The following is a 26504-nucleotide window of genomic DNA, read 5'->3' on the forward strand; positions in this document are numbered from 1 at the left end:
AGGACACAAATCAATGGCTGCAGTTGCTTTAGAAACCTACTTCCCTCCCCTGGCTGCTAAAAAAGAAATCTTTTATTCATAGCCTTTCTAAAAAAAATAATAAACAAAGCCTGTAGCGGAACTTCTGGAGTTCTTTATAAAGAAATCAACAGTATTTAACACATAAATTAAGAGATCTCATGGAGTGAACCGTGGCCCGGTGGAGTGGCAGTTGCCAAGTATGGAGAGAAAGCTCCAAGGTTTCTGCATGCTCGGAATAGCAGGCGCTGCGGAAATAGCACAGCTACCGGTGTGTGATAAAGGCACAGCCGAAACCTCCCCTGTGAGCACCAACAGTCTGCACAACCCTGGGCCTTTTTCTTCTTAATCATCCACTTGAGAAATTTCCAAAGAAATCCAGGCATGGCAGGAAGTGGCTTTGGCGGTGCCTCAGCTGGCAGTCTGCCCTCTGAGTCAGTAACGAACTAAGTCCTGCTGTGGTGCTGAGAGAATCTTTGGGCAAAAAGTAAATCTGACTTACTGAAAAAGTAAATTTATCTGCTGCCATTTTGATACCAGAGCAAAAATGTCCTGATCTGGCCTCATCAACAAGTGTTTTTAATAAATGCATTCTGCTAATATAAAATTCCTTGTTCAAGTTTTTCCAGGATGCTCATTACTCACATACTTCAGGTGCACTCTGTACATTCAAATTCCTTCCATAAAAGGAATCTGTCTGCTCTTCTGTTACACATCAGAATAAAAGTTTAAAATTAAAGGCTTGACACCAACCTGTGTACGTTGCTTTTTTGAAAGCAACGTTTATGCAAAATTACTTAAAATAACCAACCTATGCAGGAACCAGTACTGCAATTATATGAAGCTGACCTTTCTGAAAATACACACCCCAAAGGCTGATTCTCTGAGCCCTTGCAAGGTCCTTGTACCCCTTTTCTCCATGTCTGTAGCCTTAGAGAAAAAGATTATTTCAGGAGTGTGTTTATGTCTGGAATGTGTTCCTCTCTACAGGAAAGAGTCTGCTAAAAGAGGATATAAAAGCCAGTGAGTTATGAATCATGGACCCATATTAAGATATATATATATCTTCTTTCTAAGGCATGAAAGAACAACTGAGATAATACTTTGGGGTTGTTAGATTGGAAACAATCTTCTCCTTTGTATCAGATAGAACAGGTGAACAGGACAAGGTTATGAAAGAAACAGGTGGCCCCAACGTACAGTGAATGCTTTAGGAGGAAAACAGCAGTAAAAATTACACTCAGTTGCGCTGGGTTATTTGCAGCAAACACTTGCATTGCAATAATGCACAAATACCCCAGCAGGGCTTGGAGCCATTTTGTTTCCAAAGCTGTGCAGAGCCCTGTGCAGGCACCCAGAGCTGAGGCAGCTGCCCAGGCCAGGCAGTGACTGCCTGCTCTCTCACTTGTAGAAAAGGCAGGGAGGAAAACAGATTGCATGCAAGATAAGGGCTTGTGGTCCTGGTGGTTGGGGCAGGCACATTCTGTGGTGATAAACAAGATGTGTCTGTGTACACAGATAAATGACAAAACTGACTGCTGCCCACCAAAACTACAGGAACAAGGTCTGGAGGAGCAAGGCTTCACGCTCTTGGCAGGGCTTCTGAAGTTGGGCATTTAGAAAAAGCAACACAGGGTGTATTTCACACAGTGCTGTGCTCTTCATTCTCATTTGTGACTGAACTAAAAATGTCTGCTTTTCATGTACTCATTTGTAAAACAGATTAATCTCCCATTTGCCTGTTTTTTTACTGGGGTGCCTGAAGAAGCTGCATGGATCACTCTCCTGTGATCCCTGCACAGCACCTGAGAAATGCTGCTGTGCAGATGTGCAAGGGAGAAAAGGCAGCTGACAACCAGTGCAGTGAAGGGACAGGAAGAGGGACCAAGCCAGAAATGCACTGAAAAATCATGTCACTATTTTACCCAGGTTTCTGGCATTATCTAAATTGACAGGATCATTTCAGCTTTATTTCTGAACCAGGCTTCTCCCATTTTTTACCAGCCAGTAAACACTGGGCAGGCTTTATACCTGTCCTCTTCACGGCTGGAGGGGGGAAGTCAACCTTCTTGAACAAAGGGTAAGTTTGTTTTTAAGTCACTGCCTGAACAAACAAACATCCCTACCTTCAGTTCATTTCTGACATTCACTTGATTAATGAAAGAAAGTTTAACTAGAAAATAAACCATTAAAGAACTGCAGGGAAATACCCAAGAACTACAAAGCTATTGAATCTGAAGACCTACTGCTGGAAAACAAAACCTGCTGGACTGAGGAGATGCTTGCGAAACAGTTTTACAGGAAGACAAACTCCATGTACTTGCACATGAAGTTACAGATAGACACGCAATGCTTGAAGAAAGCCAAAACAAAGGATAATTTGTAGATCTAAAAAGTAAAAGGAGCCCAGCATTTGCTCTGAGGTTTGTAACACTGATGGCTGTTGTCCACAGCATGTGCAGGAAGACTCTTCTCTCTCTTGGTGTGCTGTTGTCAGCTGAGATCTCTGTGTCTTGTGTATGGGGCTCAGCTGCCATGGATTCACCTTAGATAAACTCAGCTGCAGGAAACTGTCTCCCTAAACTAGCTCTGGTAAGGTGCTGCTAGCAGTCTGCAGCAGCAGCCCTGAACAGGATGCTTGCTTTTAAAAAAAAGTACTTTGATTAAATATAAATATAAATATAAATATAAATATAAATATAAATATAAATATATAGAAATATAAATAATAGAAATATAAAAGTCTAGATATAATTATAACTATAGATATAAATATAAATAATATAAACTCAGACTTTAACCCCATCATGGGGCAGCACAGTTTATTACTGTTTCTTATAAGAAAAAATGGAAGTGTGGAGTCTCAATTCATGCAAGGGAACATGTGGTCATTGAAAATTATCTAAGGGGTCTTCTTTTAGATTTACCCAGGGAAGAGCCTTCTGTCCTGACAGAAACTAGATGATGTACACATCATGACTACAAGTAAATTTAGAATTAAAGCTAAAACTCAGCTGTACCAAAGCCATTTGGCACCAAGTGGTACCAAACAATTTATACACTTCCACATGAGACTGCCAATATGGGTATTAAAGCAGACTCCATCCTACCACAACTGCCCAAGGCAAGGCTTTCAGATGCCAGGTACAAAATGTAGAGCCTCCAGAGAAGTGGAAAATGCCTTATTGCATCTTCCTCTGCCCTGGGTTGCTCTGAGAGTTACAAGGACGTCAGGACAAACTCAGCAGACCTAAGAGTTTCTGGATGTACAGTCTCCAGCGCCGTGTGCTGATCTACCACTGCCAGCCTATGTACCCCTAATCTCACCTGTGCCTCAGCTTCAGCACCAGCAAAAAGCTGCTGCTGACCCAAATTCTAAGTTAAGTGGGTGTTTGAGTGAGATTTTTCTTAATTTTCTAAAAAAATGCTGTTTTTTCTGATAAATGCACTTAAACTTATGACATCTTAGACTTGAACAATCCTGTTTTGTTGTAAATTTGCATATCTTTTTTTCCAGTGGGACCATAAATTTCTTCTAAGAATTTCATTTTAGTACAAAGGAAAAGCTATACTCTTTTACTCATACAAGATATGGAGAATCTTCCCCCACCAAAAAAAATCCAAAAAACCCCCAAAACCCACAAAAAAACCAAAAAAACCCCACAACCAACCAAAACAAAACCCCAAAAAAACACCAAAAAAAACCCCAAAACGAAACCAAAAAACCCAAAACCAAACCAAAACAAAAAGGAAATTTGTACAGTTGTATCTTCTATCTGGATTATTAAAACTAGCTGAAATTATGTCTGTTTCTGAGAAAAAAAAAAGTAATCTTTTTTTCACAGTTTTTGTGGACTTGTTTTGATCCAAAACTTCATAAGTTTAGAAATTTTCTTTTAAAGAAAAACTAAACACATTCACATCAGTGTTGAGTGCACACCTTTTTGTGTCAGAGAATGTATACAAAGGTGGGTCTCATTCCCCCATTTTTTCATCCAAAACACTTTTCCTGTCGAGTAGGAATAAATTCTTTTTAATAAAACTTTTTAAATAACAACTCTGAGACTCCTTGAAGGTGTCACTCAGACAAAACCTTTCTTTTTGTTGCTGGAATCCATCCAGCCAAAATTGAAAGGCTCTGTTTAAAGCACAGGTAAAGCTTTCACTGCCCTGATTTTCCTGCACTTTAACAATAATCAGCTGTCTTGAGGTCAGGAGAGCTGCTTTGATGGTGGATTCTCTTCTAGAGTTGTAACTTTTAAAAACCCCTATGCAGCAGCTCATTTGACCAATGTGAAGATCTGTATCAATCTTGCATTTTCAAAACAGGAAGATAAGCAAGAAGCGGAATTGTCCTGTCCCACTGTAAGAGGAGTCAGGGATAGATTTGGGATGAAAATAATGCCCAAAAGCAGCAAATACCCAAGAGCCATTTATTGGATATAGTTCTGACCACAGTGGGATAGAAAAGAGACCAGAGAGACAAAAAGGGAGATGGAGAGAGTAACTGCTTATATCTGCCAAGGCTGCTCCCACAGCTCCATTTCCCAGGCATTTGTTCCCAGGCATCCTTAACACCTGACATGTGTCAGGGCTTTCAGCACCTGTACAGTCCCTGCAGTAATTTTTCACCCCACATGTAATATATGTTAAGGCATAAATAAAAATCAAATCAGTCCCTCTCAGAAATGTTTTTGAAATCTTGCCTTTACTAACCTTACTGCAAAGGGGTGAGAAAGAGAAGACAAAAAGTGCAGTCTCTGTGCTGTACAAAACACACTGCTACTCATCTTTGCTAAATTTGCCTCTCCTCATTGCCACAGCTGCTTGATCCCAGCATGGGGGATGCCACATGCAGCAGGGCACAGCAGCAGTGAGAAATAAGTTACCAGGGGAAAATTCAAACTCAGTTTGCAAATGAGGTGGTGGATGTAGAGGATGACTTGGAGGTGGGGGAGGTTCACAGGAAAAGGCTCTTTTTTCCTACTCAGAGTTGTGAAACATTCAAGTGCCACGCTGCTGGGGGTGTTGAAGGTACTTTCCCAGTTGCAGTACAGATATTTCACTCTCCCTTTACATCCTTTCCCAGAAATTGTGCTCTCCCTCTGTCCTGAACCCCCCAGGTTCATGCCCAAAACACCTTTGCACAATTTTTACCACCCTTAAGGAACAGGAATTTTGTCACCCACTCCCACACAGCTGGAACCTCACCCCAAGGAACAGCCTTTTTCCTGCCACCTTTGGTCCTTTTCCCCTCCACAGAGAAGTAGTCAGAACTTGTGGTTACCAAAAGGGCTGGTATTTTATTAATCAGAGCCCTTGCAGAGACTCAGTGGCATTAGACCCTTGAACTGTTTAATAAAGCTTAAGAAATAATTATTGTCTAATGGCCTAATATAGTTTAAAATAAACCCATTAACTGCTGACTTACAAAATATCCTGGCATCTTTTTATGTGGAGGCAGAATACAGTTGTCAGAGGATTTATTTCCTTCATCTACAGAAAGAATAATTAGGACCAGCCCTAACCAGAATGATATGGTGTCTCTAAAGAGACACTTGGCAATTGTCTCCTAAAAATATTCCAGGCAAAATGCTTCAAACTAATTAGTACAGAAGCTGTTGTTGTTGACAAGGGACACACAAAAAACATTGCTATCCTATGAAAAACTGCAAAAGTACCATTTTGGAAGTGGTACTGTGGAAAGGGTTTGACATCCAGAAAGGCAGACATGACAGCTGCACATTCTTTCTCTCCTTTAATCATATATTCCTTTTCAGAACTTCAAGAAAATACAGATGAAACAATCAGCCTGCATTGCTTCGTGAAAATATTACATTCCCATAAAACATACAAAGACTCTTTTAAATATGCTTGCTGGTTTAGACAGTATTCCACTGGTCTGGATCACATTTATTTGAAACTCTTTAGACAAAGGAATAACAGAAGCTGATTGCAGGCTCCTTAGCATTTTTAGGAGAGATCCTCATTCTTCTTAGGCACCAAGCAAGGGTAGACCAAGAGACAGTGAGATTTGTCAGTCACAGCTGATTTGTCTGTCAGTGCCCAGCAGGAAGGGCTGGGTCTTGTTGGGTGCTACACTCTTCAAATGTTGGTTAAGTGAGCCAGGAATGGTTGTCAAGATCTTACTGGGTTCATCTTAAATGGAACCAAGTTGTTGTAGCTGTGTCTGTTTCGGGGGCAAAGCTGAGCTCATCACTAACTCCCAGAGCATCTGTGGAGCCTATGGGAGGCCAGCAGAGCAGCCAAGGTCACACAGCACCCACCTCAGCCTGGCTTGGAGTTTGCAGAAAAAATGATCACAGCACTCGACTATCCAGCTGAAGACTTCTCTCCCAATAACAGCTGGACTTACATTTTATCCTCAGTGTGGAATCAGGTTTATTTTGGAAGCTTATTTTAAAGTCCAATGTGTTTTTAGCAATACTATTTCTAGTTACAATTTAGAGATGGCATTTCTTTAATTCTGATTAATCTGTTAAATAAATATGCAAATATATCAAGTGCTCTATATAAAAATACATACACACAACAAACAACCCCTCATAATAAAAGCATGATTAATAAAAATATGTACTGTATTATACATATGAAATGGCTGTCTAGTTTTGAAACTATAATGAAACAATTACACATAAGTGACAGGACGTAATCAAAAAAGAATCAGCATATATAAAATAATGGCACTGCCTCTTGAGCATCTCTCATTTTAAAATATACAAAGAACCCAACCAGTGTTGCCTGTGCTTTTACAGCTACTGACTTTAAGATAAATTATGAAGAAGTTTATGGATTTCTTCATTCAGCATCTGAATAGGGAGATTAATGTGCCACAGATTTTTTTGGTTTTTTAAAAGAGAAGTTTAGCCTCCAAGACAGTGAAATATGTCCTTCTCACTGAGACCCATGTTCAGTTAGGATTTAAAGACAGGAATAATTCTTACCCTGGATCTCCATACTTAGTGGAATGAGTACCTAACACCAGTTCAAGCACAGCCTTCAACAGATAAGTTTGATTTCTAATGACAAATAGAAAATTGTGCTAAAAACATTAAACAAGAATCACTTGTATGCAGGTCAGATATTTCATCTGTGAACTTTACTGTTCACAGATGAAATATCTGATGTGCATAAAGTCAGAAAACACCCGGTGTGTATTTTAAAACATCACCTTGTCTTGGGACTTTTTGCCCAGGTGTAAATTGCCCTGAGGAGATCTGCCAGCAGATACCAGGGCACTTGAGCATTTCCATGAAGCACATGGGAAACTGCTGGAGGGCTGTGACTCAGAAATATAATCAACAGTCTTGTGCTTTTTGTTCCAGTAAAGATCAGTACTAGCTAAATCAGTATTTAGCCAGCTGAATATTCATCCTCCAAACTGCTCCAGATGGAGAATATAATGTAACATACTTTAGCAGAACAGTTTCAAACACAGGGGCTATGGTCAGTGAACAGAACTCCTGAATAACCCTGCTACAGACCATCCACATCCCACAGCTGACACAGAACAACATTTTTCCCTGCATTTCCTGGGGGGAGTCCAATTAGAAGTTACAATTCTCCCTCCATTCCAATAAGCTTTCTTAAAAATGGCACAAACCACTGGTAGTAAATAATTGTTTTCCTGACAATTCATATCAATATAATGCACAGCATCATAGCTTAATACAAATACTTTACATAACAGACACAAAAGGACATAACAAAAGCATGTAACAATGCAGCTCAGCTACTCTACTATATTACATGGCTGGGAAGAGTTTCCTTTCATTTGCTTTGATCTTTTCTGTTGAAATTGAATTTCTGGTACCAAAAAAGCAAGCAATGTTTCTTTCTGGTGTTTTTAAAAAGCTGATGGAAAAAATGTAGATGAAATAGAATTCAGAAGAAATGAGCGAGATCATAGAAAAGCAACTTTTAAAATATCAGCAATCTCGTATAATATAATAGTTATAGGGGAAAAATATTTAATAGGCTCAGCATCTCCTCAGTAAAATGGAGCAGAATATAGAGACCTATTTTCAGGAATAAAATACTGTCAGCTTCCCTAGTGATCTCAATTACTTGATTTGTGCATATGTGATAGAGCTGGGGTCATTTTGTTTTATTCACCATCTTAACTAACAGGCTCATTAAAAACATGCACAAACTTGGACCAATGAATGAGGCGGGGAGAAGAGCAATGAACACCTCAAAAACAGAAGGATAATTGTACAGGTTGCTAGGATAATAAAGAATAGAAGTTTATTATGTTTCAGCTCATGTTTTCATGCCTTTTTTACCCCTCCGGAGAAGACTTGCTGTATGTCCATAGATATTTAAAAATAGAGATAAATAAATTTTGTCCTTCTGGGCTTCCCTCGTTGCAGACCAAGCCACACATAATTATAAAATGTCACTTTTTGTTTATACTGGCAGATTCTGAATGTACCCACTGCTATTCCTGGCTGGAAGGCATTTCTGAAGGATTCTGCTGTTGCAGACATTGTAGAAGATGCCTTTTGGGTTTAAACTTGATTTTTTTACTCTTGACATTTTTCCTCACTTATTTCTGTACCATGGCATGTTTAATACTTTAAATATCTGTAAGATGGAGTGACTGGACACTTCTTTAGCTTCACACAGTGAAGACCTTCCATCTGGGGAATAATGATGCAAACTTGCCTCCTAACATCCAGGACACAGTGAGAGTCCTCTGTGAAGGGACTGGGAACTGAAAGCATTACACAACTCTTGGGGGTGTACTTCAGAAAGCACATGTCAATTTTTAAACTCAGGTGTCATTGCAAAGTGATTAAAAGGAAATAGAACTCATGCTTATGTTCAAAAGACATCAGTAGCACAGTGCATCTGTGAATTCCTGTTCAAGTTCCACACGATTTTGGTTTCCCCAGCCCTGATCTGCTTGGCAGTGTGGTACCACTACACTCCAGTCTTCATGTCAAACTCGTGATGATTTTGTGTTTCATTAACAGTCAGGAATTCATCACATGCTTGTGTTCGGTCATTTGACTGTCCTTTATGAACCAAGTGCACCATTTCTTGTGATTTGCTGATATCTCCATTTAATTCACTTGTCTTCCTGTCCTCCACTGCCCCTTTGCCATTGTTAATCACTAGCTTTTTCTTCTGCCCACATCTAGAAAGACATAAAAATAAAATATTATAAACAGAGTCTAAAAAAAAAAAACAAACAAAACAAACAAAAAACTGAAGGTCAATATTTAGGAAAAGGTGACTGGAAATCAAACTTATGTCTGCCAGTGCAGACTTATACCATACAAAGGCTAAAGTTTCTCCGTATTGCATATTTTATTTTTGAAAGCATCCACCACTATATGCATAAAATTTATCAGGAGCTCACTTATCTAATTTATATTTACTGTTACTACATATAGCAATAACATTCATTACTGAAGGCTAGAAATATTTTTCTATCAGTTGGATTTATCCACATTTATGAATCTTGGAATCTATGAGGACATCTTCAAAATCCAGGCTTGGGACCGCAGCTTTGAAAATGCACAAACTCTTAAGCAAGCAGAAAATCTGGATCAACCTCATTAAACAAGACAACTGTTTTTTCCTTTGTATTAGCATGTCAAGCTTAGAAGCCAACCAACATTAAGGAAATATGGAGAACTATTCTTGCTGCCATCTGCAGCAGAGCTCCTTGGGATGTTCAGGTAGGAAAGAGGTACTGTGCTTTCCAAGTTACACTCACTGCAGGGCTGCCCAATAAGAATTATATGCAGCTCTGAATTAAAACACACGCACAAACACAATCTTTTAAAGAGTCACCAGTCCAAAGCTGATGCACACTGGTTATCATGGGCTGGGTATCCTTCAGTATAGTAAAAAAAGCACTACTTATAGCTGTCAGATTTACTGTTTAGATGACTGCCTGGCTACACAGTGCTGGACACCCTACTTGTCCTCAAACAGCCTTGTGTAAAGCGAATATGCAGAGCCCAGCATGCCTAAGAGGGACAATGTGAAGTTGGACTTTTAAGTCCTTTCTTCTTAAATGCAGCATATTTATTCCTGAAGGACTGATTTGGCTGTTCAATTTTATTAATATGCTTCTAAACTGGAATTTTTTTTCATGCCTACTGACTCACAGATGAGGGTTATTTTATCTGAAGTAGCTCAGTTCACTCTGCTAATGCTACACACACCCTTGGGAATTATTTCCTGCTCTGCAGCCATAAAATGCCAAAGACGCCAGCAAGGAGCTGTGGAGCTCCAAAGCCTCTTTAAAGAGCAGCTCAGAGTGCTCTGCAACCAACAGACTAGGAAAAAATGTGCTCACTGCTTCCTGCACAAAAATCTCCACATATTATATGGTCATTCTCATGAAAAAGGAATTAAAATCCAACACTCAAGTAGCAAATAGTTACTCGGTTAAAAAGATCGATTTTAACATTCAAGTAGCAAAAAGCTGTTGAAGACAATTTGCAAGTAACCTCAGAACAGGCCCCAGAGAAAAGAAAGATGTAAGGATATTATAGCCTATCCTTTAGGTGAAGGTTTTTCCAATTTCCCAGCTAACTTTGCACAGATCACTGCATTACTTTTCACTCCTCAGCCTTCTCATCTGTAAAATGGAGCTACATAAAGCTGCTGAGAGCTCTGAGAGCAATGTTAGCATATATGCTTGTGACTGCCAGCTGTGATACTGGCTCTTATTCAGAAGAAACAGAGTAGCAGGTTTTCCCAGAATCGCTGTGATGGTCTAAGACAGCCCTTCACACTGCACACAGACAACGCTTCTGTGGGGGAGGATTATTCCTGCTCATCCTGTTGTTGTCATTGTCTGTGTTCACCTCACAACTTCCACTCTCTGTGAACACGATTTTCCCATTAATAACTAATAGACAGAGGGTAATCAATTTTCTGTGATCTATATACAGTTGGTTTCCTTTTGACAGACTAAACAGTTCATGTAGCTGCTGACTCCATGTGAGTGGTTCCAGGTGAGTGTGAAGGCTGATGTGTGACCTGTGCGGGACACGGTGACCTGGGTCCCCACACCACAAGCCACAGAGCTTTGCAGAGGATGCTCTTTCCTGTGCTTTGCTACTCCACTCTGAGAAAGCTTTGGAGACTCTCAAGGAAGAGAAAAGTAAGGCAGTGTGTTTTGGAAATGTAAAGGGGTGGCCTTACCTCCTGCGACTGTTGACAGCAATGCACACTGCCAGGATCAGTGCAAGCACCACGAGAGCAGCCACGATGATCAGCCAGTCTGTAGGGACAGATGAGGGAGGGCAAGAGCGTGAGAATGCATCTCGTGTGGTTTTGCCATTTCACAGAACTGCAGAAACACCATCTCTTCTACTTCCCACAAGCTGTCACACTCTTTTTCTAGCTTCCATGAATGTTTGTTTGGCGTACAAAGTCTTTCAGTGCAAATCAAACACATTTTCATCATTCAGCTATACACAGGCCAGCTCAGATTAAATGGCCCGTCACTGTTGTCACCTGCAAGCATTTTGATGAGCATAGGTGAAGAACTGTGTCACTGATTTACTCCAATGGCAAAAGAAAAGGCTTATCATGACACACCTACAATCTCAGGCACAGAAGCAGCATGAGTTTTAGCACATTTTTAGTAAAGCAGGGGTGTCACAACCTTCCCAGCAGCCTACTCTCTACTACCATTATAGCTCTGCTACCATTACAGATGGGGGTCCTCTCCCAAGAGCTATGTCCTGTATTTTCTTTGTTTGAAACAACTGTTCCTTATTTAACAAGACTCATACATTTAATTGCAACAAATTATCTCTTCCAATTAGTTAATTATTAGTACTCCATGGTGAAAAACTGACAGGCATTCTTTCAGTAGTATGCTCTTATATGTCCCTTCAGTTTTCCCTGCAAATGATGAGTTCTTCAAAAGGTGTGTCAAAGGTTACCTTCCCAAAATTTTCTGTGTGCTTTTCTCCATTTTTTCCCCATATGACTAATGCAATGCCTTGAACTGAACACAGATTTTCAGCTCTGGACTTGCTAGGCCTAAGTACAGTGGGATAATTACTTTCTCTGTTTCAAAATGACTTTACCACTAATAAGTCCCAGAATATATTTGCATTCTTTTGCAGCTGTATCATGGTGTTGGCTTCTTTTTGTTCTGTTTTAGTCTGCACGCTCTCTTCTGGAGAGCTTTTCTCAGCTGAACATTCTCATGGATATGATACTATGCATATAACTTTAGCAAGTTTTGCTTGATTTAATTTCAGTTTATAAATTTCATTGAATCTTAATCCCATTCCCCAAATTAATGGTTTCTTTCATCTTAATATTGCTGAAAAATTATATGCTCCATCTTTCAGACTACTTTTGAAATGCTGAATATTATCTGATTCAGAACAAAGTCTGAACAACTGCATTTGACCTTCATTTTCATCTCTTACTTCAGGTCATATGAAGAGAATTCTGTCCTTGGATTTTTAAAATATTTGACTTCAAAAACCCACCTGGTACACGGGCCGACCTTGGTTGTGAATCTATTTTTGTTGTGGCAGTCTCTCCAGGGGAAGTCGTGGATTCAAAATGTCCCTTGTGTGGTCCTTGGTTACCATATACACTAGAGGTAGAGCCTAAAGAACAAAAACCCCATCCATTAGGCCAAATATGCTTGGGGGATATTTAACAGCAACGTAGGAAGACTGCAACTTAAACAATGTAAAAATCATACTCTGGAAATCCCATGCTGAGAAATTAATGAGTGTTTATACTGAAAACTATCACATAGACTATAAGCATGACACTCATCTGAATTATGGCTAGCTTTAGTATTTTGAGAAGCAAAATTCATGGCTTTCCCCTCTTGTCTCCCTCACATGCTTCAATTCTATTCTGACACAGGATAAAACTGAACACCTAAAACTCTAATGATGTCATAAAATTGAACAATAGTTCTTTGAATGCTTGTGACTTTGGCAGCTAGAGTGGGACTCTAAAAATTAAAAGTATTCTTTTCCTAATAGAAAAACGTGTTCTCTGCAAACTTAGATGTGGATCCTGTTGTCCTTTTTAATAAGTTGTGTAATTTGGTTCCAAGATGGTATTAGTTCTTAAATCAGTCTCTTCTATTTTCTAAACTGGCTGTACTGCTTAAACTTTTAGGCAATTACATTCCTGGCCCGTGCTATTACTATAAGAGTATCCCAAGTCTAAAATTATAAGCAGACTATAGATACAGTAATTTCATTTGGGACTGCTGCTTTAATATCACTATAAAAAATATATTACAGATCTCCACCTCTCTGAATTCTTTCAGACTCTAAGAAATTAAACACTAACTCTAATCAGCTGTAAAGTTCTTTTTCTTTAACACACATTATAACTAATTTCTGTCCAGTATTTCTGATCTCATTTCCTAGTAACAGCTGGCAAATGCAAAACTGAGAAGCATGTTCTATTCCCTCTGTGAAGCATAGCCAGCAAGCAGCTCATGAATTTTCCAGATGTTTTTATTATTTTTATTAACAAGAAACTTATTGACTGGTGTGTTGTTTGGTGCTATCTCACAACAAAGGACAGAGCACAAATTCAGCAATGAAGAGTCTTGATCCAGCAGCAAAGAAAGCTGACCAAGAGGGACCTACTAACTTGTCTACACTACGTCTCAGCAGATTTTTGAGCTTTTCCTCCACAAAACCCCTTAGAAAGGCATTCAGACATTTATTAAAATTTGTGTGCTTAGAAACCTGCTACATTTGCTGCTCTCCTGAGCACTGAGAAGCAGCAGCAAGGGTCAGCCACGTTCCCTGCAGTTCTGGCTCTGGGGAGGCGCTTGCAAATGGTAGGGAGGGAACCTCAAAAGCCTTCTACACTTCATTTTGGTAACATACCAGATTTTTTTTTTTTAATGGACACTTATTTTTTGTGTCCCTTCAGTGGACTGACTTGTGATTCTGTGGACACTTGGACACTTAGTGTGGTCTGACCACAGCTTAAACATTGCTGTAGAAAAAAAGCAAGTGAAAAAAAGTGGTACAGTGCATCAAACCATTCATTTGATCAAATTAACATTAACAATACATTCATGAATCTTTTCCATTCCATTTCACCTATACTGGGCAATATTACAAATGAATGAATAAGATTTTTGATGACAATGGTATTGGTCTTAGTAATTCCTGTAAACTGTCTTCTTAAAACACACCAAGAGAAGGTAAATGAAAAGAGGAAGAGTTTTGAGAAAATGGCCTTCTGAGCCTTTTGCCAGGGTACTGACAATATTCCCACAGAGAAGGATATTCCCGCTGAAAAAGATTCAAACCGGTTCTCACAGGTTTTACGTGCTCAAAACAGAAAGGTAGCAAACATTTTTTCATAGTGTATGCCTGCACATAAAATTAAGAAGGCAGTTTAAATTAATTAAGTGAATAGGGTCTGTGAAATGAAAGAAATGAGTTTTAGTAAGAAGACATTATTTAAAACAGATTTAGCTTTCCAATAAAATTCTGACAAATACATATTTTGCATTTATAGTGCTATGCCTATGTCAAAATACTACAACCAGGCAATTTTGTTGGAGTTGAATTTACTGGTCTATACAAAATTCTTGAAAAATAATTAGCCCAAGCTCTACCTCACAATATATTAATTAATATTAATGAATTATTAAAATAATTAGCTTTCAAGTTTTTTTTGTATAATGCTGTAAAAATATAGGTACATAATCTTGTTTATAAGCAATGAATGTCCACAGAGCATTGGCAAAATTATGCTCTGGAATGGTTCCACTAACTTCCAAGAAAGTGCATGAAAACAGCGTTTGGATTAGCTGAATTGGGAAAAAGACCCTTACTGTTAGCATGGTTACTTGTATGGAAACTACATTTGGGAATAAGGAAAAGTCCCTTCATTTCCCATATTATTAGCACTTGATCACACATAAAAAAACCCCAAAGGCTGTAAGTAGTATAATAGGCAAACACTGTTAACTGCACTAACTTCATCAGAAGAACAACCCTTTGAAAAACAAGGCTGTTCACAAATGTAATGTCAGTTACAGCCCAGTAACAGCTACAATCAATCACTGGAAAGATTCCAACAGCATATATAACTAGGGAAAAAAATGGTGCCACCTTTTGTACCTATTCAGCTACTTTAGAAGGTCACAAATGGGGAAAAGGGACAGATAGTTAAGAGTTACATAGGTGTCATTTGTGCCCAGCAAAAATGAAAGAAAAAAATGCTATCACAAATGTATGGGCATGAGCAGAAAGTTTACACTTCTTCATTTCAATGGTTGTGTTACCACATGCTGATAACAGAATATAAGAAAAGCTTATTTGCAAAACATATTTTCAGCCTTCAGCTAATGCTTTTACTAGAAAGTGATACCATTCATGACATCTTATCAGCAGGTTAAAACCAATAACAAAACCCAAAATGGAAATCATAATATGACAACCATTTACAGTTATGCTTAGTATACATTTTTGAACAATAGCCATTGTCCACAATAACAACTTACTGATGGAGAAATGAAAATTGTTATAATTCATTGTTCTTACTGGTAGTAAGAGGAGTCTGCAAGGGAATAAAACGGTCCTCAATGTCTGAAAAAACTCCAGGTATCCCATGGACATGGAAACCATCTGTGGTGTTTGCTGGTTCACCTTCCCTTCCAGGGGCAGTGCCAGGTGTCAGTGGCTCCTTGGTTGCTTTGTCTTGGTCAGCATCATCCATGGATTCTATGACTGCCATAATGGTGGCATGATCAGGAGCACTCACAAAAACCACCACCCACATTATTCCCTGGGCTGCAGCAAGCCAGAAAGCACCTTCACCTTCTTCATGCAAAGCACAGAAGGAGGGGAGAAGACATGAAGGCCTTTCCTCCTTCTTCCACACTGTCACTGGCTTCTGAGAGACCCTTAAGCTCCACATCTACGCTCCGCATGTTGGAGCAAGATGCTGGCAACATATACAGATCCCAGTGAGAGATGGAAAGGGGAGACCTTTAGAAGAAGAGATTTTAGCAGCAACTACCTGACCCTGTAACTCAGGAGTGAGCAGCCTCACCTCTGTCAGTCTTGCCTGGCAATACACAGGGGAAGAGAAGAAACTGATGGCAGAATTTAAGGGATGCAATTCTTCTATGAACGCACTGCCCTCACCACTGGGACACCACTGCCCAGTGATGGTGCTGCTGCTGAGTTGCAGGACCAAGTCGTCTGATTAACCTGCCAGAGCACCTCCACCACAGCAGCCACGGTGCCAAAGCATATCCAGTCTGATCCCACTGATGCACAAGAAAGGAAGACGAGGCTGGGGATTCAGAATCACCAAAGTGCATGTTTCGCAGAACATTTGGGAGATCACCCAAAAACATGCTTCAGCAAAGGTCAGAAACCACCAAGTGCACCAGTAAAGAGTCCCTTATGCCTTGTTCAGAGATCCTACGACAGACTTTTCACTGCAAGTCCACACTAAGAATGAAGATCCCCAGGATGAGAAAGATAGTGAAAGAAGTCATCTTCAGCAGAGATAATGTCTCATTTCACACCAGACATGAGAAATGAGAATGACCATTATTCTTACTGGTACCCATCAGGGGAGAGGCATTACCAGCTTTGGTCACACTGTCTGTGGTCCTGTGGAGGACTTCATCTCTGGGCGTATCCGTGGGATTCGTGATGCCCTCAGTGCCCTGTCCTGGCTCATCATCCGAAGGCAGAGGTGTTTGAGTTGGCTCTTTGTGGTGGGCACCACCAGGAGAGGAAGCAGCTGTTACCACAAGGTGAGGTGCCCATGCTTCCTGGGTTATATCTTCTGGTGCCAGAATGTCAGTGGAGGCTGTGACTGTTGTGATGATGGCCAAGTTAACTTTGAAAATATTTTAAAAGTGCACCTTACATATTACTCCCTCTTTATTTTTAGTAAACACTACCTTTTTAATTTATTTGCCTATGTAGACTAGAAGAAAAACAAAACAAAATGAAACAAAGCCTCAAGCAAAGAATATTCTCTGCATACGACACTCTTTTTGGCTTGTCTCTTCCTTCACTAATATTCACAATGCAGCATAAAATACCTAGTGAACACTGTTTAGAAATGAGAAAACAGCAATATTATTTCAGAATGAGTATAAGAATTCCTGTTGTTACACAGGAATCAAATTAAAATTATTTAATTAATAACATCTGAAAAAAATGCAAAATCATACTTGGGTTTTCATATTTGCAACTGACCTGTCAAACCTCATAAAGCTTGAAAACAGTGAACTGGGAAACTTTACAGAATCTCATTCATATTTAGAAAACATGAGCAGATGATCGAGAACATGAACTTTTTAATCTACAAACTGTATTTATAATGCACACAATTTGTATTTTTCATATGTCTTCATCAAATCCTAAATGTTGAGGATTAAATAATCCAGATAAAAATGGATTTTGAGGAAGAAACTCAAAAGGTTAACAGCTAATTTTTCCTTAGAATGTCTTTTTTAGAAAATGCAGGAAGAAAAGATGCAAGTTCCAAACAACTACAGTATGATTTAAAAAAAAAATCTTATAAAAAAGCAGTATTTTGAATGAGGATAATTTTAAATGGATAACATGCAGAGTTTGGGAATTTAAGTTAGAACCTTGCAGAACCACATGAACAAACTCCAATAAATTATTTCAAATTTTACAGTATTAAGAGAATATGTTGAAATATTAATACCAGGAACGACCAGGCATGAAAAACAAGCATTTACACTACCAGCCACCTCCAAAAAGCAACTGCTTTCTCAGTTAAAAATACACCTAAGCAGACTAATGAGACATAAGAAACATAAGAAACAGGGCACACAGGAAAAAAATATCCTTAAACAGACAGGAATTCTTGTTGGGATATTCACACGCAACAAAATCATAAAAACATTTGCACTGCAATTTCACAACAAGAATGCACACTTTGAAGATGAGAAAGACAAGGAAAGAAGTTGGTTTCAGAAGAAATAATGTCTCATTTCACACCAGACATGAGAAATGAGTACAATCCATTATTTTCACTGCAACCCATCGGAGGAGAGTCATTACCAGCTTTGATCATAGTGCCTGTGGTCCTGTGGAGAATTTCATCCCCAGGGGCATCTGTGGGATTCGTGATGCCTTCAGTGCTCACTTCTGCTTCATAATCCCCAGGCAGAAGTGGTTGAGTTGGCTCTTTGTGGTGGGCACCATCAGGCGAGGCAACAGCTGCTATGATGGTTTAATAACAGATGATTTAAACACCGATTATTTAATAGCTGTGAATTCCATGTGTGTGGAATTCCCATTACCATCCCATCCGAGCCTCCTATTCCCCTTAAAGCACTGTTACACTTTTCTCTCCACAAAAAGGGCAGAGAAGGGAGACCTTGTGTACATCATCACTGCTCTCTCACAGTTCTGGTAAGACATATCCATATGCTGTTCTTGTCCACCTTTTTTTACTTAATTAAAAGGATTCCCAAAGGCAGTGGAGCCAGGGAAAGACACAGAGGCAGCAGTAAAAAGGATTCCCTGACCTGCATCCCAGGCTACCTACAGAGTCTCAGCTTCCTTGGCACTGTCACTTGCTCTTACAGTGTGTTTCACATTGCAGGTATCAATACTGAAACACTGACAGTCAAGAAGATGTGAAGGCCTTTGCTTCTTCCTCCACACTGTCACTGGCTTCTGAGAGACCCTTAAGTTCCACATTTAAGCTCAGCATGTTGGAGCAAGATGTTGGCAAAATATACAGATTCCAGTGGCAGATGGAGAGGACAGACCTCCAGAAAAAGAGATCACACCATGTTTTTAGAACACTATTTGATGTTAAAAATACTGTGTTATACGAGAATGCATCACGATGCTGTGTCATGCCAGTTTTATAGATCCCTGCCTCTCATCATTCTATGAATGAACCAGAGGGATAAATACTTCAATGAAGTCTATGAAAAGAACACTCTTTCTCTAGGTGAATATTCACCTGGAGAATGGATTAACCTCTTGAGGTACAAATATGCATAACTATGGATTCGACCTCATGATAAAGACAGTCTGGCAGCACCAAATAATATAATTTAGGTAATGAGCTGAAATCAATTTCACAGCCATGCTTCACTAAGGAATGAAAAGCCCTATAAGGTGTGTTGGCAAGTAAAGAACAAATGTTTTGTATGGAGCTAAAATTGAAATCTTCTGTTTCACCACCATCCAGACAGGGCACAGAGAAAATTAATCACTCTACAGTTTATGAGATTCTTTTAAGAGAATCCTGTCTACAAGTTCATTCAATATATTTCCAGGAGAGGCCATGTGAGAGACAGAAGTGATGCAACATACATAAGAGACATTATTACTAGTACCTGTAGTGGAAGACTCTCTTTCATGATTGCTCTCTCTGGAAGGAGTAACTCTATCTGTTACAGCAGGATGTGTGGCATAATCCTCATCCCAGCCTGGATACACCAATGGGTCTCGCGCTGAGTCGTTCTGTTTGGCCCCACGGCTGGGGACCATAGCTGTTATGATGATGGTGAAGCAATTATGAACTCAGTATACAAAGATCCATTTCTCACATTATTCTCCTCTTCAGTTCTTGTCTCTATGACAGGTCTTGCTCATATGCCTACTACATTTAATGGCAAAGAGAAGTAAAGTAGATTTCCTTCTCATCCCGGTTTATATTTGGAAAAGCTGCCTCCTGTCATCAGTAGGACCAAATCCTTCCTCAAACTGAGCATATGCTTTTCAGAATCAAGGTGTCTTACTGTTTTTCCAAAGTATTTTTCTGAATCTTGCTGTCGATTTTGTAAGGTTGAATATTAAACCAAAATTCGCTGATGCAGAAAACAAAAACTTCAGACATAAATAACTGCAAGGATATGACCTATCAGTAAGACTTTAAATACATAATTTGAGTATGTTGACTATATCCAATTTCTTCTCCTCAAAGTTTCTCTGTTTCATTAGTTGCAGCATCTCCAGGGAAACAAAGAGGTGTGGCAAAGGGTAATGCTAGGCCATGGTTCAGATTTGTGAATGGGGCACACAATAAATAAGAGCATATAGCTGGAGAAATCTGATCTTGTAGTTATTTAGAAAAACACCATCCATGTCAACCAACCTGTAGATTTAATTACTCAACCATAAAAAAAGAGTACCCAAATTGTGTAAAAAGCATTAAACCTTAACCCCTTCAATCCAATAAGGGTGGGGGGGGAAGCTCAACAAATTTGCCACAGTGTGTTACAATTTTAACTGCAATTAGGCCATTATGTATTCCTATAGTAGTGTAGTATAACAGATTATCAGAGACCTGTATTTGATAATCCACAAGAGCAGATGAAGACTGCATTCACTGTTGGCAGTGCTCAGTACAGTACATCTGTCATAAACTCATAAATTTGGTACGCTCACAGGAGCAGAAATTAAAATATATCAATTTTCAGTTACCACCTTTACAGTATAATTTGAACTTTTATGCTTCAATTGATTCAACCAATGAAAGAAAGAAGCCTTTCTTTTATTCTGCATTAAGCTTTGTTTCCTTCCCTTGCTTCCCTTGCTATCTTCCTATAGATCAAAAGTGGGATCAGTAGACATTTTAGATAATTTTTTTTAGATATAACTGTCATTAACAAAAACTGGAAAAAAAAATCCCAGGGCGAAAAATGGCTTGCAACAGGGGAGTGAACACAGTTGCCGCAGGAATAAAAAATGCAGCACACATTATTGTTTTTCCATTTAAGCCTTCTCTGTTTCCTGCAGACAAACCCTGGCAGACAGCTTGTTGAAAGCTTGTGACTGCATGACACACAACACAAAACGTAGCAGACAGTTAAAGAATTAACCTAATAAAGGTCTTGACATGCAAGACAAATAGAAGAGAAACACCAGGAAAAGTCTGAAGAATAGACTAATTTAAAAAATAATAATATAACATCGAAATTGCTAAGATTTTTTCATAGAACCTCTGTTCTGGCATCAGAATACAAAAATGTTAGTAAAACATCCTAAAACTACATCTTTAGAAAAGCCTGAAAATTTACTAAAATGTGACCTGCAATATTACCTGTAGAAGTTTCCTTTCCAAAATAATTTTCACCTGCAGTAGTAAATTCGTGTTGTTCAATACTGCCAGTGGTATTTGCAGGATTTTGTTCTTGACTGATCCCTCCAGAATGAAGGCTGTGTAATAGTGGATGTTGGGTTGGTCCTTGATGCTTTTCATTTTCACTTGTAACTAGTGCTGGTAAGATTGTGATTGAATCAATAATGATCAAAATACTTAACATCATCATATTTTCCTTATCATCATGGTCTACATAACAAGGGTGCTTGGCTTTTGTGTTTTAGCTTTTTCTTTTTATTGCATTTCACGTGAAATGAAAGATGAAAGAAAACAGAAGTCCTTTGGAAACTCTATCACACAAAAGCATCACCAGGAGCAGCAGAAGATTTAAGTACACTAGAAAGAATCCCAATGACCAGTGGGAGATAAGAGATATCCAAGAACCAGAAGAGCTCATAGAAACAACAGCTTGCATCTCTATTTCATATTTATTAATACAAACTTAATTGTTGAGTTTGTTTGTATTCTGTGGTTTTAAAGAAAAACACTGATGAACCTTTTCTTTTGTGTTATCTCAATTGAATAATTACAAAGCTTGCCCTAAGGAAATGGTAATTTCTTCTGAGATTGGATGAGTTAAATAAGCAGGTTCATATAATAGAGAAGCATACTTATTTTGAACTCAATAATAATTAAAGCTCTTATCAATGAAATTAACTCACTGCTTACTCTTTAACTTGCTGTTGTTTACACAGCAGAAGATGCAGTCAGAAATCAGCTGAAGTACCACCACCACAAGAGATGTTCTAAAGAAGGTTTGGAAAAGATACATCAATAAACCTAAGATAAGCTTAAGAACTCAGCTGGAAATATACATGCCTTAAGTATCAAACATTTCCATGAGTGGTATGTAAAAGTAAAGCTAAGGTCCTTAACCAGAGCATGCAAAGAATGAGCTGGATGTGTCATATATGTCATAAGTTACCAGAGAGGGAAACTATGCTATTTCCCAAGAAGAGAAAAATGGCAGGAGTATTTATCTTCACATTCAGGCAATGAAATATTCGTAAAGACAGCGCTCATGCAAATGTAGTTCATTATTTTTAAATTAAACCGAATACATATACATTGTCTTACCAAAAAAAAAAAAAAAAAGAGGTAATAATAATCAATGTATGAATATAACTGATCTAACAATACTTCACCACTAAAAGAAAGTTATCACAAAAACCATTTCTGTGTGATTACAGAATCTGTTCTAATGCCAACTGCATACACTTCTGCTGTTCAAAACAATCTCAGAACCAGAAAGACACAGAAAATAGCTTGAGAATGCACTCTGTAGCTTTTGCCTACAGAATTGAACATTTTGGTATCTCAGTTGGCTACTGGCACTGACACTGGTAGCAAAATGTTCACCTCCAGTTCATCTGGAGATAATATATTATCCTTTGTATGACAATTTATGTATAGCTCCCTTTTTTGTCTTTTGTCTTCAGATTTTACAATAGAACTTTTGAAATGGAAAAAGGGAATTTTTTTCTCACCAAAAGTTACAGTCTGCTCTGTATTATTGCATACTACTGGCAGTGAAAATTATAAAATATCAGAAATGCAAGAAGAAGTGGCAAGAAATGAACTTTAGATACATAAGATATTCTTGAAATGAGAGATGAATGTTATAGATGCCACCTTTGAGGGCTCTAGTACAAATAATGTAAAGGTATTACACTGAACTGATGAACTGAGGCTAACAGTGTGGGAATTACAAACAGCTGCACCCTGAGTGTCAAACTTCACTGAAATATATCAGAAATCTGAGTGTTATCTGAAATGCTTGATTGCTTTACCCTTGCTAGCAGAGCTAGGATACTGCTCCTCTTCATCTGTAAAGGTGGGGTTCCAGTGGTCTTGTGTGGTGATTTCCAGAAGTGTTTCATGTTGTGAGTCCACAGCTGTTGGGACAATGGAGGATTCAATGCTGACTATGCTCTAAATCTACTGTCCATGTGTGCCATAAACGTGATGGAAAATGGAAGTTGCATAGCCTAGCTGTACTCTTTTTGCTCTTCTTATCAAATCCATTCACATCAAACCAGTTGCTCTTTTCTTTTGCATGCAAAGTTTCCCAAGAAAAATGGGAAAAACAAGCAGCAGAAGAATAATGTAAAGTAGAAGCAATGTAAAACCATTAGAGCAGTTGTAGAAATTTAAACTCATGTTTCAAGAATAATGCTGGACCTAAGGAATATGGCAGATATCTCTATACACATTTACATGCTTGCTAAGTACTCAAGAAGTACCATGTTAGAATATCCATGACTGAGCAGAAAAGCAGTGGTCAGCAAAAAAATGAGAGTACCTTGACAAGCACCAGGAAGCCAATATTAGTCAAGAAAGTTATAATAAAAATAAAAAGATAAAACAGAACTTATACAAGAGACTGTGACCAGAAACTGAATACACTTTCACCCATGGATCATGCAGACACCACAAGGTTGTCAAAGGTATGGAATGCAGTACACCTGTGGCACAAGTTACCAATGCAGAGTCTCAAAGATAAATAAACACCAAAACTATCCGAAGCATAGGAAGAAACATAAGAAGTCCCAAAGCAAGATGAATTCCTGATTTTGCATTTTCTACTAAAAATGGAAACTGCTGTTGAAAAATGCAAATACTGCACTATTTTCAAAAAAATAAAAGGCTTATGAACAATGACTGCTGACTAAATAAGAGCAAAGACAACAGACACACTAAGATGTACTTAAATTAAATAAAATTACAGAAATAAAAGAGATTAACATCTTTGTACAAGTAAGAGCATTAGAGTGTAGTCATTAACAGCAACACCTAGGCTAAAAAACCGCCAGGGCTGGGGACATTCCCTAGTCATAAAGCCAAGTAGCAGTTTCTGTACTTCAGTGACACTTAGCATTTACCTTGGACCTTTTCGGGTTTTCAGACAAAGTTATTTCATCTATGGATGGCTTTTGAATTAAAAAAAAAGAGTTCTCAGATGATCACTGTGGGACTATTCATATGAGGAAAATAAGGCTATGTATTAAAACATCTTAGTTGTAATACTGGATGATGCCTAGACATCTGAGATCATAAAACAAATGAGATGATGTTAGAAGACTGCATGGCAAGTGTGCAGGAGGTAGCAAACAAGAGACTGTTTTGTTGACAGTTTCCAGTCAAAAAGGGATTTGGGGTTTGGCCTTTGCAAATAGTGCCTGAGCATCTTCCACAGAAAGGAAGTCTACTATCGAATAGATGTAGATTACATGTAAAATGAACTAGAATAATTTTAATACTTAAAATAAACTAATAGAATGAAAGATAAACTTTTTTGTCTTAAAAAATCATGAGTAAATGCAAACATCTGAATGAACATGAAACTGACATACTAATTTTAAGTAGTGAAAGAACAGATATTATTTTACCCTAGAGACCTAAGATAATTTTCCAGTCACAAAAATATTTATGAAGAAAACAGCAGATGAGAAGGCCATCCAATTTTCAAAAAATATATGTGTGACAAAGGAGGAGTAGCATCAGGTAGGACAGGAAAATCAAGAAAGTGAAAATCCAAAGACTAGAGAAGAGGCTTACTGGTACTTGGAGCAGTCTTGTCCTTGGCCACACTCCTGCCCAAGCCTGGAAACATTGTGGGATACACAATCTCCTCAGAAGAGTCTTCATCATCTGAATCACTGCCACTGGAGGTCACACCTGCTGTGATGATGTTAAATCTGCCATGAAGCCCTAACCCACACGGCCTTCTGCTGGTGGCACTTCAGCTTTCCTGCCTCCCCTACTCACACCCTTACAAACACAGAGGAGAATTTACAGCCCCGTGCTTTCCAGTGGCCGTAGCTGCTCCTGGCCTTTTCACTCACAAGGGGGTCTCCACTCTGCCATGGCCCTGCTGAAGCTGCAACTCTAGAGCTCTTACATGCACTTTGGGACCCTCTCCACGCTCACAGCATATAGCAGGTAGAGCAGAGTGTACTGGCTTGAAATCCTTTCCTTCCCCTCCCCTACAAGTCCTTCTCTTTGGAACAGTCTGCTCCTAAACTGCTTCCAGACTGGAAGAAAGAAAGACCCAGTCCCATGCTTTCCATGATGACTCCCAAACTCATCCCTCTCACACAGGCAGAATGCCTCCATGGCACATGGACAGTGTGGACAACTCCTCTACTGCTACCACGTGTAAAGTCAGTGACAGGGTGCCCGGGACTTTTCTTTCCTGCTTCAAGCACGGTGCCATGAACAGCAGCGAGAAATGCCACACATTCAACCCCTGTTTCACTTAGAGATTGTGCACCTTGCTGCCCTGCTCTCTGGTCATTCAGCCCCCAAACAAAGCAGCCTCTGAGCGTGGCATTCTTTACCCCTGGTTGTTGGTGTGGGCGCTTGCGTCTTCTCTCCAGGATTCGACCACCACCAGTGGTCTGGGAATGGATTCCACCAAGCTTGGGTGGTGGTTTTCTCCAGGATGTCATGATGAGGCCCTGGAGCTGTTAGGACATGGCTCATTTAACCAAGATCTTGTGATTATTTCTTGAGAAGCAACTTTTCCTACAGCAAAGTCCAGTCCACCAGCACCTTGAGCAGGCTCATGCCCAGAGATGGGTGTGAGAGCAGGGCGAATGTATGAACCCGTGGTGTCATTACATTCCTCCAATGCCTAGCCAGATGCAAGCACTTTTGGCAGTCCCAGGAAAGAACATGCTCCCTTGAGAGCCACCACCAAAAAGCCCTGTGGGGCTTTTCATCCCTCCACGTTCCCTAAGGTTAATGAGTTCCTCACAAGCTCTGACAGCAGGAGAGAGTAGATAGTCTTTGAAAGAGAGCCCAGAATGCGGAACATCCACCAAGATGACATAAAATCATACACAAAAGATGTAAGAAGTATCCATGACAGGTAAAAGGGATACCCAGAAATAAGCACACCCAGAGAAGCAAACTGGTCTTCTACTGACAAGCCATGAAGCCAATGCTGCCAAGGACTTGAGCTCAGAACAGAGGCCATTCCTCTCAAAAGACACATGCACTCCCCTTGACCTGATGCTCGCAGCTAAATGCACACCAGAAACACCTTCCTGAGTAGGCATCAGTACAGCATGGAGAGATAGGAGCAGCTTTACTTGTATCCCGTTACCAATGCACAGCCTACTCTCAGAACATAATATATCCAGTAGCAGGATACATATGCCTGGTATTTACAGATGGAAAAAGATTTCTGCTCTGAAAAATTACAGGAAAAAACACCCTTTTCATCCCCCATGCTACACAAGCCAAGTACTTGTTGGCAGACAAAGAGAAATATTCGTGCCACTTCTAGGAGGTTGGAAATTCCCTCCAAAGTGAAATCAGTCCTTGACTCCCAAGAAGTCACAGGG

At 39.3% G+C, this 26504-nt stretch overlaps 1 protein-coding gene across 10 annotated transcripts in view; it reads right to left on the bottom strand.

The window, feature by feature from the left end:
• Nucleotides 1-5763: 5763 nt before the first annotated feature.
• The window catches only part of CD44 (CD44 molecule (IN blood group)), a 52518-nt gene continuing 31777 nt past the window's right edge, over nt 5764-26504 (bottom strand). Inside the window, exons 1-10 of one of the 10 annotated variants that reach the window (XM_064425043.1) lie at nt 24712-25430; nt 22944-23048; nt 21094-21270; nt 19385-19540; nt 18090-18251; nt 16630-16887; nt 15573-15758; nt 12519-12641; nt 11209-11287; nt 5764-9181 (exon numbers count right to left, since the gene is read on the bottom strand). In XM_064425043.1, the coding sequence (XP_064281113.1) occupies nt 8965-9181; nt 11209-11287; nt 12519-12641; nt 15573-15758; nt 16630-16887; nt 18090-18251; nt 19385-19540; nt 21094-21270; nt 22944-23048; nt 24712-24766 (1518 nt within the window). In that variant the 5' untranslated portion in view covers nt 24767-25430 and the 3' untranslated portion in view covers nt 5764-8964. Of the gene's footprint in view, nt 9182-11208; nt 11288-12518; nt 12642-15572; nt 15759-16629; nt 16888-18089; nt 18252-19384; nt 19541-21093; nt 21271-22943; nt 23049-24711; nt 25431-26504 lie in introns of those variants that run through there. The other 9 variants (XM_064425036.1, XM_064425035.1, XM_064425038.1 and 6 more) reach the window with 9 other exon arrangements.

This window comes from Passer domesticus, chromosome 6 (assembly GCF_036417665.1).
Source record: "Passer domesticus isolate bPasDom1 chromosome 6, bPasDom1.hap1, whole genome shotgun sequence".
In the NCBI taxonomy this organism is placed as follows: Eukaryota; Metazoa; Chordata; class Aves; order Passeriformes; family Passeridae; genus Passer; species Passer domesticus.